General features: G+C 46.4%; 3 protein-coding genes across 3 annotated transcripts; all 3 read right to left on the reverse strand.

Moving 5' to 3' along the window:
* Positions 1–2,540: 2,540 nt before the first annotated feature.
* PHALS_00198 (uncharacterized protein) lies at positions 2,541–2,743 on the reverse strand (the record flags this gene model as incomplete). The annotated part of the gene is made up of 2 exons (XM_024728981.1): positions 2,541–2,652; positions 2,706–2,743. The coding sequence occupies 2 exons, from the start codon at positions 2,741–2,743 to the stop codon at positions 2,541–2,543; spliced, it is 150 nt and encodes a 49-aa protein (XP_024572239.1).
* Positions 2,744–3,865: 1,122 nt separating this feature from the next.
* PHALS_00199 (Zinc finger, RING/FYVE/PHD-type) lies at positions 3,866–5,599 on the reverse strand (the record flags this gene model as incomplete). The annotated part of the gene is made up of 1 exon (XM_024728992.1): positions 3,866–5,599. The coding sequence occupies one exon, from the start codon at positions 5,597–5,599 to the stop codon at positions 3,866–3,868; it is 1,734 nt and encodes a 577-aa protein (XP_024572240.1).
* Positions 5,600–6,233: 634 nt separating this feature from the next.
* PHALS_00200 (Zinc finger, FYVE/PHD-type) lies at positions 6,234–9,331 on the reverse strand (the record flags this gene model as incomplete). Its single annotated transcript, XM_024729003.1, has 2 exons — positions 6,234–9,116; positions 9,188–9,331. 2 exons carry the CDS (start codon positions 9,329–9,331, stop codon positions 6,234–6,236), a joined length of 3,027 nt encoding a protein of 1,008 aa, XP_024572241.1.
* Positions 9,332–12,100: the final 2,769 nt, after the last annotated feature.

The following is a 12,100-nucleotide window of genomic DNA, read 5'->3' on the forward strand; positions in this document are numbered from 1 at the left end:
TCTTGGAATAAATACCTCAGCAAGTCCTGACATATCCCGTCAGACTTGTAACCTTCGACAATTTCTTCGTAGCTTGTACTCTGATTGTCGACATGACTCGTGCATGTTTTCGCTCCTGGACTTTAGATCATAGTCAGGACAATTTGACAACGCATCGGCTAAGATGATCGTGTTACCTGGTTTGTAGTGTACGACAAAGTTGTACTCCGCAAAGAAGGAACCCCATCAAGACATCCTTTGCGATAAATGAGGAGTATTTACTGCCATACGGCGTGATCTGTATAGATCATGAAGCGCGCTTCTCCAAGCAAGTACACACGGAGCTTAACCAAAGCATCATTCACTGCTAGAAGATCTTTGCCATAACTGGATAGTTCCGTTCCGCGGGCCGGAGTTGTACTTCGTACAACTCGCTCTTGACCCTCATCATCGTGTTGCCTCAGCGCACAACCGTATAATCGCTCGCATCGCATACCACATAAAAAGCTTTTCGTGATTTGCAACCGCAAAAACAGGAGCTTCTCTCAAGCTCTTCTTCACTTCGGCAAATACAGCCCGGTGTTCTTTTGACCATTCCCACTCAACGTCTTTTTCTAAAGACGTTGATAAGGGGTTGCAGCAACGCTGCATACTTGCGCGTGTAATTGTGCAAATAGTTGGACAAGCCCAACCAATGTCTCAGCTGTTTCACATTGTCTGGCACAGACCAATCATTGCTAGCTTTGACTTTCTCCAGATCTACACGAACGCTACTCTTGACCACAAAGCAGCCGAATACGGGGTTCTTCTTCTGTACGAGCAGTCTACATCGTTATTTAGCACTACATGCTGAGTGCCAAATGTGTCAGCGCTGTCATACAGCAATCCTTGATGCAAGGAGTAGCGGTGTAAACCTGCAACCAAACCTTTACAAAACCACACACAAAATAAAGAATGCCTTTCAATACTGCAACGCATGCTGCATCTGACTCGTATGCTGTACGTTTGCCTCATCGTTGTGCTATGTCACCATCGGGACACCCAGCAGTTTATAGTCTAGTCATGCATGAATGCTTCCGCGACTACATTAAGCCGATTTGTGTACTCGGGAGAGACAAACACCATCTTGCCAGTTTCTGTGAGGGATATGGGTAAGGCGTTGCTGTGCATAATAACACATAATCCGATTAAAATCACAAAATGATTGCGATATCCTTATTATGCGTGATGAAAGTAAATCAGAGCAGCTTACAAGGTACCTAAACATTACTTTTAAAACGTGGTAGCATGTGATACTACTGATATACAGAAAAGTTTGCTTATCACCAGTGACTTAAGTAGATCTGTTATGTAACGTAGGAAGCTGTTCAGCTCAACAAGCCGTTTGTTGCAGCATGCGTTGAATGCCCAGGTGCTCTCTGAGCTTGACAGCAACGTACGTTATGGTAAGTAGAAGCAGCAATAGTCATCGCAATGGCGCAATTACGGTCATTGGCAATTGTATGAGTCTGCGGTAGAGGTCGAGGCGATAAAAACGACATAAACGGCCAATATGACTTTGAAATGGTCAAATTTTAGGCAGTGACGAGGTTGTCCTTCGCAGCCTTGCAGGCCGCCTCTTCTGTTGCACAAGGTACTATTAAAGTAAATTGGTAAGATGTTGTTGTACAATATGGCATACTTAGCAGTGATATGTTGTAACTAGTTAGCCATGCCGAGTCTTTTTTCTCTAATCGCTTTGTAATAGCAGCAATACCAAACGGCTATGGTCTTGATAATCGCAGCGTACGCCCGCATATAGCTTTTATGATAGTGTATTCCAAAAAGATAACATCGTTGGCGCCAAGTAGGCTCGTCTTTTTTTGGCTAATGGCAATTTTAAACCTATACAATCTAGCATTATTTGCAAGTGCTCGTGATGGATGTCCAAATCCGATTATTTGCGCTCAGTACGACTTTGAAAGAATATATCGTTAGAACAAATTTAAGCGATGTCAACACGATGTGGGGTGTGCTATCAGATTAGTGACCATCGCTGGTGTGCCGGTAAAACTAATGGCATAACCATGGTAGAGTGAATATAATCTGGCTTTCGTGTTCGTGAGGGATAAATACCCTATCGACCAGGTAAAAAGAATTGAATAGGGTGCAACGGACCATGCCAATCTACATCACATCGTTTTCTGGAATCGGTGTTTGCACCAAAGTGCTGATTAACTTAGCTTATTAAAAGATGCGCATTTCACCACTTGTCGTCAGCATTTCTGACGCAGAAAGTTGGCATCAAGTCAGAGATTTGACAATCTCTCTCAGCATCTGCTTCGTGCTCCATAAAGAAAAAAGGTTTTATAACGATCAACTGCTCTTTTTGGAATGCCTAACGTAGATTTTTGCTTCAATTTTATGACAAACTCCCCAATTCGGGGTCAACACACGTGGCCATTTGCTTGCCACTCCTTCGTGATATTCCTAGAGCTAAGGGTCAAGTAGATTAGTTAAACACATCGGATCACTCCCCGCACTTGGTTCTATTTACGTGAGAGTCTGAACCTTCATTTCTCTCAGCTAGAGCGAAGGGGTACGCAGGGCGCGGGTGTTTTGGCCTCCTGCAAGTAAAAATCTGCGACTACTGCAGAGATTTGTTGCTGCGGAGATACCTCTCCCGTTCTTCTCCTGATGGCTTTAGATTTTTGGCTCTGGCCGCAGGAAAGTCAAAATCTAATTACCTATTTGTCCCTTGTGGCACACGAGCTGTGTTTCGCATGCAAAGTGATATCCACCGCTTCCTAAACAGATTTCTACAGTAAACTTGAAAGATGTCGGTGCAAACCACACTCATCTGTATGAAGACGGTAATCGTTGCCGTTTTTTAGACAGGATCTGACACCACTAAAGCAGAAGTCTTCAACTCCTGAACACAGTTCGCCGATATTTGCATCCCATGACGGTAGTCAAGCGCACCCGAGTTGTAACGGGGTTACACGTACCTTTGTATGAAAGGGTGGGTCACATGAGATTATGTACCCGTACAAAGGTGTGGATTACACAGGTCGGCGTAATGACACAATGGTGTCACTACACCGTAACAAGGAGCCACTGCGTGGCAGGACTGCCAGTAGTATTAATTAGGTTTTATTATATAATCAGGAAACTTGAGAATTAGATCTATGCGGCTTTGCCGCAAGTAAAACAATTAAAGACAGTTTTAATTTTGGATGGAAAAGCGTCTTTGCCTTGGGTTAGGTTTTAAAGTACTCTTGAAGGTAGCGGATTGCGATCCGCTCCCTCGTACTGGTTCTGGTAAAGAGCGTAAGGTCGGTAACCCTAGCTTAGCTTCCTGTAAGCAAAGAGCTACGACAGTTCCACTGCACGATACACCTGGTTGGCGGCGAATCTGTCTTACCAAATCGTCACGTTAACAATGTCCCTTTGACGATGGTATCACGCGGTAGTGCCGCTTGTTGAGCAACTCCCCAGCTTGGAATTTGCAAGCGCAACGAGCTGTCGCTTTGTTTAGAGCAAAACCGAATATATGGCCATATAAACCTTTCTCATCCAGAGGGAACGGTTTATTAGTGCTTGTAGGGCCGGAAAGCTCAAAATCAGCGGCCTCGCGGTGGATATTATCGTTCCTTCACCGTGGAAATCAAATTTGATGGTTAAATAACATATATATAGGTGCTGAAATAAACCCGTATATTTGCTGGGTGGCAAAATTTACTAATAAGGTGCTCTACTCGTCATCATTATTTAGAAATCGCTGCAATGTGGCCCTTATTTGTGAGATCATTTATAAATATTTATAGGCAAGTTTATATGGTAGACATAACTGTATTATATATAGGTCATAATGTAATGCTATCCTTCCATTGGGAAAGCAGATGCCCTACAAGTAGACTAACCGTACACCACTCGATCGCATTGACTGGGTGTTCCGCCATGTTAATTGATAAACGCTCTCGACATTTTGTCGCAGCTCCTCCATGCGTCGCATGAGTTCTCGTTGATGCCACAATGGGCTGGTCAGCATCGAAGGGCTGGGTTTGACCGGCATTGAGCGTGCAAGTGGACACACATTTTCTGATTCGATCAACGTGGAGTTTGCGTTAGGCGATTCAGTCTTTCTCCAACCAATTACGCTTTCAAAAAAGTCCAAATATCCGCAGCTTGTGCTACTCATCGTCGATCTGGGGATCGAATCTGCCTCGACCAGATCTTTAGCGTCCAATCTCTCTATCGCCGCGGGTGAGTGGGAGCTCACTGATCGTCGACGAACTTGATCGGACGAATCATAGGTGTTGAGATGGTTTCTTTGAGACAACAGATCCTCAGATGAAGATGGAGAAAAGATGGTTAGATGTCGGCATAGCTCCGTAGAAACTAATGTGTTGAAACCGTCTGAATTATTCTCCATCAGCGACGATCTGACAACTAGCTCAATGCGAGCAACATTCACAGCACTGTAATTTGAGGCATGAGCTACACATGCTTTACAGAAAGTAGTGTTTTGCTGCTTGAGATCTTTCAGACGGGCGACGCGATAGCTCAGTCGTCGAGTGACGCGACACCGGGAGCAAACTGCTTCTGAGCAGAGTTCACAATAAGCGACATTGCGGAACAGGTGAAAGGTTGTAGCGCACACGGTGCAGGTTGACGCCGATCTGCTAGTCATCGACAACGTGACCAAGTTGTTGCTTCGGCGGTTGTCAACACTAAGTGTATCGCCTCTTTTGAGCTGCTCTTGCTCCAGAAAATACTCAAGCTTCTTATTGTGCGAACACTCAACGGCATGACAAAATTTTAAAAGGGCGCTGGCTGTCGAGACGATCGCAGTAGCTTGACGCATAAAGCCATTTGGATCCACAATTCCTTTCATATATACGTCGACCGTGTTGTGAGGTAGCTGGCGGAATAGATGACAAGACATGACGCGTCCACGCAGTACTTGGTAACAGTCTGCTAGCTCGTCGAGACCTGGCAGATCGACAGAGTGCATGATGTGGTAACCTACACGATCTCCGTTCGTACGAGTGACAATTCCTGAAGCCTCCACAAATACGAAATCGCGCTGGGAGGAAAGTTTTGTCACCTGCCACTTAACGCCACAGAATTGGAATGGTTTGCTTGGTGTCGGAGCTCGAATGCTGTGAAGTAGCGCAGTATCTAAAAGCTCCTCCTTCGTATACGACGCCCGGATAAAGGTGGACGTTGCATCCGTAGCGAGCAGTCCGTACATGACGTCATTCAGCGTGCCGGCGATCGTTCCGACGGTTATCAGCGTTGGTGAAGGCCGGTCAGACCCGTTGTTGCGGTAACGAGCTGGAGAAAGAAATGATGTCAACGGTTGTGATGACATTGAGGACCTGGAGGTTATGCGCTCCGAATAATGACGTGTTGCTCCTCGTGCTGAGGCTGTCGACCGTTGTCGATAGCAAGTAAGATTCTCGACTTTTTTGACGACCTTATACTGTGACCGCGGCAACACTTGCAGCTGATTTTGTTCGTAGTCACCAAGGGCTTTTGATAATGTTTGTTGGACGGTCAGCTCAATCTGTTGCATTTGCGCTTCAGACAGCGCCGGGTAGTTCCCGAAAGGCATATGAGGTAACGGAAACTTCATGCCGTTCAGAATGCGTGATTCTGAGCGTGGGTACTTTAGCACTGGCGTGAAAGTTAAGTAATGAAGCGAGTGCCTTGTATCAAGGCTGCGGTGGCGGACATTAGTTCCGTCACTAATGCAAGCTGTTCAAATCTTTGATTAGCAAACTTATTTTGGTAAGACTACTGGTTAAGTCTTCACGATCCGGCAGAGTATTGCCATGTGGAGTAAATTCAATGTTGCAAGCAAAATATTAACGGATCAAAATTGCTGTACGGCCACACGTTTTAGATCCGTCTGTCATTAGCTCCAACGGCTCGCAAAAATTAAGTGCGATACCACATCTCAATGCTGGAGCACAAACTGTCTGTAGGGCACAAATGACGAAGCAGCAACATCGAAAAAAATTGCGGTATGCTTTAAATATCAGGAGTCGCCACTGAAACTGGGCCTCTTATCAACTTATCTATCGTGTCTGCAACATAAGTCACAAATTGTTAGGGTCTTGTCAATGAACCCAGCTTGTTACTAAGGCAAGGTATGTAAGTCAAAAGGATGGACGATCAAACGAGAAGCTTATAAGTATAATACAGCAAAGCCAACATTTGGATTTTACTAAGTTCCACGATAAATATCACAGCTCATAATGACTCGGCTACTTTTTTATGCCGACAGTCATAGCACGCGTCGAGCGCAGACCCACCACATTGAAGGCGAACGGCTGATAGAAGTTTCGCGAACTTTTGTCGTTCTTGCTATCAGTGGACGTCCTAGACAGACGGCCACTATCGCGTTCTTTAAAGGCCGCCTCCGTATTTGCTCGAGCGACCTGATACGTTGACTCCACCACATTGTGCAGGTCCTGCATCTGCTGAAAAAGCTGATGCTGGTAATTTGCTTCACTACCAGCAGACGGAACTGACATGCGCGCGCGATGCAGTCGCGGCTCAAGGTCTTCGCTCTCAAGTTTAGACTTTGTCTTTCCTATCTCGTATTGAGACAGCATGATGGCATGAACCTCAGCAACAGGAGCAGCTTCGACTACTTCAACGTCATCAGTCACATCTTCTTGATGTTGGCTGTTGTCTCCATTCACTTCTGCAATAATCACAGGCTTTTCCTCGTCCTGTTCGTCGGTTGCCTTTACGTTACTGTCCACTTCTAAATCAAGTATATGGCTTTTATGATCTGCTTCTAAGTTTTCAACACTTCCTTTCGTATCGTTCTCGTCCTCAAATATCAACGCCTTTTCCGCTTCATTCTGCTCAAATTCAGCATCTTGATCATTTTTCTCAAATTCTTTTGCTTCATTATTCGGCTCAGGTTCGGCCTCTTCTTCACCTTCCTCGTCTTCTTCGACAATAGGTTCTTCGCGCTGAGACCCGGGAGCATTGCTGGTAGGAGTGGTACACATTCCGATATCATCGTCCAGTACCGCCACCGACGACGCGTAACTCGATCGAAATTCGCTGTCATCATCGCTCTCAAACTCACTATAACCTTCCGATTCCAAGTCAAGATCATCCCCAACGTCCTGCTCGTCCACTGACAAGACGTAGTCTAGATGGCGCAAATTACGAATCGTTGTAGTTAAACGACGATCGAGCACGACTGGTTCCTCTGATTCAGATTTATCCTCCTCAGCAGCAACTTTAGTCTCGTTCTTTATTCTGCTTTTGTCCATGTGCAAGTCAGTCAGTGTTAACGTCTCATTTATTCGTGCACCACTCATTAGAGAACTTGTGTTAACGCTGGTAGCATGAAGTGATGATGATTTTGACAATAAGCTCCCTGTGTTGAGGCACTTCAATGGAGTCGACAATTGGGTTGATATCATTTGGTATGAAGGACCTACAGAGTATCCCATGGAGGACTCCCCCAATTGAATGCTAGGAACCTGGCTTACGCGGCTAGGAGTAGAGCTAACGACAAGACTGTTCGTGGTAGCGATGCCTCGAGGAGCTGAATCGCTGACACGACCAAGAATTACAGTTGCGTATGTGTTCCTTTCCGTTGAGGAATTAATTCTGTAATTTGTTCGAACGATCGCTGACGATGCACGTGTACGACTTCGTGCACGGATCCAGAGTTCTTGCCGAGCAATCTCAAGTGCGCTCTCGTCACTTACACTGGCAACACACTTTTTGCAAAAGTTGATAGACGACTGCGTGACCTGCGCGTTTAAAGTGTCACAGCTGAGCTTACGCACAATGCGACAACGATTGCAGATCTGCTCGCTGCATAGTTGACAAGTCATAATCTTGGACAACAATCCCAATTTATCACGACACACCCCACACTGACGGCGATTCCCTGAACCGTAGTCGCTGCGCTGTGACACGGGCTCCGGAGTGCTTGAGTCGCGTGCCCCTAACTCATTCACAGGCGTCAGCGTTGACAATCCACCACGCGATGATCTGGTAACGCTGGGGTGGCTACCTCGAGTGGATCTGATGACGCCCATTGTCGACGGACGATCGTTCTGTAAACAATATGCAAGTTTTTTGTCGTGAGCGCAAGAAATTGATTTCCAGCATTTACTAAGGGCTGTAGCAGCTGATCGTATAGCCATGCGGGTAAAGACATAGCCACTTGGATCTACAGAAGCTGTCATGAAGACTTGTACACAATTGTTGCGAGTTTCCTCGAAAATATAGCAGCTTGATAACTTCGCGCGCAAAATGCGATGCTCATGCAATTGACGGCACGATGAGATATCTACTGAGTGCATGAGATGAAACCCTACGCGCGAATTATCCGGACGCATCATCACGCCCGAAAATTCAAGGACAACAAAGTCACGGGGCAGAAGGATGCGTGATGTACCACGGTGCTTAGCACGCACAAACCATTTAATACCCATAAATCGAAATGGTTCTGAAGGTGACGGACCCTTAATTTCACGTAAAACAGCGCAGTCGGCAATATGTTCACCAAGGTACGAGCTGCGCAGCCGAACCGACGGGGGATCAGGCGACACGACACCGTACATGACATCATCCAGGGATCCACGCAAAGTGCCAACTGCGAGTAGCCGTGGCAGTCCCGAGCTTTTGCTATTATCGTCACGAGAATAGGCCGCAGTTGTAATTCGGGGCTCTGAAAGGAAATCACCACTACTGTTGCTATCGTAGCCAGCTGTGTGACGACTGTCCTCAATAGGGTCCAAATCGCTACCTTTCTTTGGAGATGATGGAATAAAACTGCGTGCGCTGCTCACCAAAATTGTATCGGACGTCAAAGGGACTGAGCAACTTGTATTCTGGCTGGGACGGCTACTGTTCGTAAGTAAAGTGCTACGGTACAAGGCGAGGGTGGCCTGGGCTAATTCCTTGGGTTGAGCGTCTACGACACGTTCCCGAAAAATAGTAATACCATCCCGTGCGCGCACGGTCTTCCAACGCCGTACGTCAACACGCTTATGATCTTGCGAGACAAATTGATCATATTCCGAAAGTGTAGACTTGATGAGCTCATTAGCGAGCTGCTCGTAATTTTGTTCCTGAATATCAGTAAGCTCCAGTGGTGGAAATATATTCTTTGGTAACGGAAACTTCATGATTATACGTCCGTCTGCAGAAGTAGCCAAACTGAAGATATACGACACACCTTGTCAAGTTTACGACCAGCGAGTTGGTAAACCGAGGGTGCAATGCGTCGTGGTGCAGTACGTCGATGACGTACAAGAAGCGAATGAAGTGGACACTCCCTGCCTCTTGCTTTTGACGAATGACACGACGGCGGAAGACACATGGTTACTGGCGTTATAGAGACCATATTTCTGTTCACAATCTCGGCACATCTTTGAGCACTGTTACTGCCTAACAACGTGCGACACGTCGTCATTCATCGTTTAATTGCCTATCATGCTTGACGCCAAAAATCATAGCATTTTCAATCTTTTCAAGCCGGACAAGTAGCATGTACTGCCAATAGCTCAAGCTCTTGTCCTATAACGACTGTAATCACTTATTTAACTTATTGAGAAAATCGCACGATCGCTTGCTAACTTCGTCGCTTGTGTTGCTGATGATGGCAAATGTATGACATGAACAATGTACGTGAATACTATGCTATCGTGTGAGCCCTCAACATGTAAGAAAGGCTCGATTTAGTTTCATTGCCCACAACTTCTCATGTCCAGGTTCTCAGCAAGCCTTACTTTTACCGAGTCTGTAAAGCATAGGCAGAGAAAAAGTCAAAAATACAGAATCGTGGGGTTGTGTTGCGATATAGGCCTGCGTATGAACAGTATGGTGTGGCTACATCAACCATATTAAAAAAATCTGATTCATGAAATAACTGAGTAAGGTAAGATTAATCTGCATACAGTCTGCTTACAACCCAAAAACGCTATTGGTGTACGAAAACTGTTCGTCTTCTTAGACCGAGGTTTATAGAATATTAACAAAAGATGGCGCTTTGTGGTATAAAGTATTTAGCTGTTGAACTATGAAGTGAGATATAAGTAAAGTGGATGCAAATGTGGTTTCCGAAGCCATGACCAGGTCAAGCACTTGTACAACTTGAGTCTTTAATTCAAGTAAGGGTCACGAGGTTACCTCCGCCAACTGGTTGTGCAGCCAGGGAGTGGTCACTTGTGGAAGGATGGTCCGGTATCTCAGCAAATACGACCTTGTGGGTCTATGGGTTAGGTGACTTTTCACATCACCTCCTCCACAAAATGAATGCCAAAATCTCTAGCGACTTCAATCCCGCCTGCATCATCTCTATCGCATTTGTCATGACCATAGCGATGTTGTACCCACTCTGGCGCGAATGCGTAGACCGTTAGATGCTGGCACGCGACAAGAGCTTCACGGAAGAAAATAAACGTTTATTATCTCCATATTCCTCGTCATAGGCAGTATTATCTTTACATCACTGGTCGGTAGGGTGGTGTTCACGGTGTGTAACGGGGTTTCACATAACCATGTATGAAAGGGTGGGTCACCCGAGATGATGTGAGCGTACAAAGGTATGAATTACACAGGTCGGTGTAATCACATAATGGTGTGGCTACAACGTAACAAGAAGTCATTATGTGGCGGGACTGCTAAAAGGAAAGCATACTAAATAGGTTTACTATTTAATTTGAAATACCTCGGTGTTAGATAAAGGCGGCTCTGCTGCAAACGTAACAGAATAGTGTATTTGCCTTGTTTAAGTTTTTGGGTAACTCTTGGCGATCCGTTACACTCGTACTGGCTTTAGTATAGAATGTAAGGTCGGTGACCCTACATTAGCATAAAAGAGCTAATGCAGCCCCGCCGCACTTGGTAGCACTTGTTGTCAGCCTACGACAGATTCGTTACGACTGATCCTTTGAAAGGATGAACAATTCTCCTATTTGCCCCAGAGCATGCAGAACGGGCTATGAAAGCTGATGTCTCTGCTTGGCCCTGAGGGCTGCAACACCTTGCTTCGCAGGACCCGAAGCGATAAGCTTGCGCCTAGAGGTGTTTTGAACCATGAAGATGCTCTGTTAAGAGCACCTAGAGAGATGATGTCAGCGTCGACTGCTTTTATGACGCCATCGTTGTCGGAAGACTCCTCCCGACCCAGGCCGCTGATGGTGTGTGCTAAAACCTTCGAGGTTAAGGACGGAGATAATTTTCTGCTCTGGGTAAGAGAGACTGAGATAACTTTGGTATCCGCCATGCTCCAGAACGAACAATAGCACGTAGTGCTAGCTATCTCCAAGCTCGGGGCCGAGCGCGAGATTGGCATTAGCGTGCGGTACTCTAGCTGTAGCGACATTCTTCCCCTGTAATAAGCTGATTCTGGAGCTTTTGCGAGAGTTCTCGCCGCCTAACTCCCAGCCAGGCATATCGCGTGCGATCACGTTTCCTTGTGGCCCGACAGGGCAAGAAGTTGTTGGTGAACTTTGTCCAAGAGTTTATAACTCTCATTACCGGGATGGCGGTGGTCGTATTTATGGAGGGCCTCCGCACTGGCTTGGCCAGAATGGAAGTACTCCGTGTTCATCCGTCCTCTTTTAAAGAAGCGGTGAATGTAGCATTCCATTTTGGCTTCAACTTTAAGTCGGCATGGCGTGGTTGGAATGCACACCCGCGGAGCTCATCGAGCGGGTTGGAGCCGATGGCCCTCAGCAATGCTGAGAATGAGGAGGCACTAGACGAGCTGCCGGGCAGCGTACGTGTAGTGACACGTAACCCACTGAGCACTGCTCACGTCTCCAAGCAGTCGCTACATGCCACGAGACGTGGTCGAATGAGGTCCGAGGCACCAAGGGCGAGACCTTTGTCATGCACGTGGAGTGGCACGTAACCTAATGAGCACTATCAAGTTACGAAGCAGTCAAGAATGGCATGGTCGAACGAGGTCGAGGTATTAAGAGTGAGGCCTTTTTGATGCGCGTGGAGCGGCACGTAGTCCACTGAGCGCTGCTCACGTCTCAAATCAGTCGCTGCATGCCACGAGTGGCATAGTCGGATGGGTCTGAGGCATCGAGGGCGAGACCTTTGTCATGCACGTGGAGTGACACGTAACCCATTGAGC

The sequence above is a fragment of the Plasmopara halstedii genome (genome assembly GCF_900000015.1).
Source record: "Plasmopara halstedii genome assembly, contig: Scaffold_110, whole genome shotgun sequence".
NCBI classification, from domain to species: Eukaryota; Oomycota; class Peronosporomycetes; order Peronosporales; family Peronosporaceae; genus Plasmopara; species Plasmopara halstedii.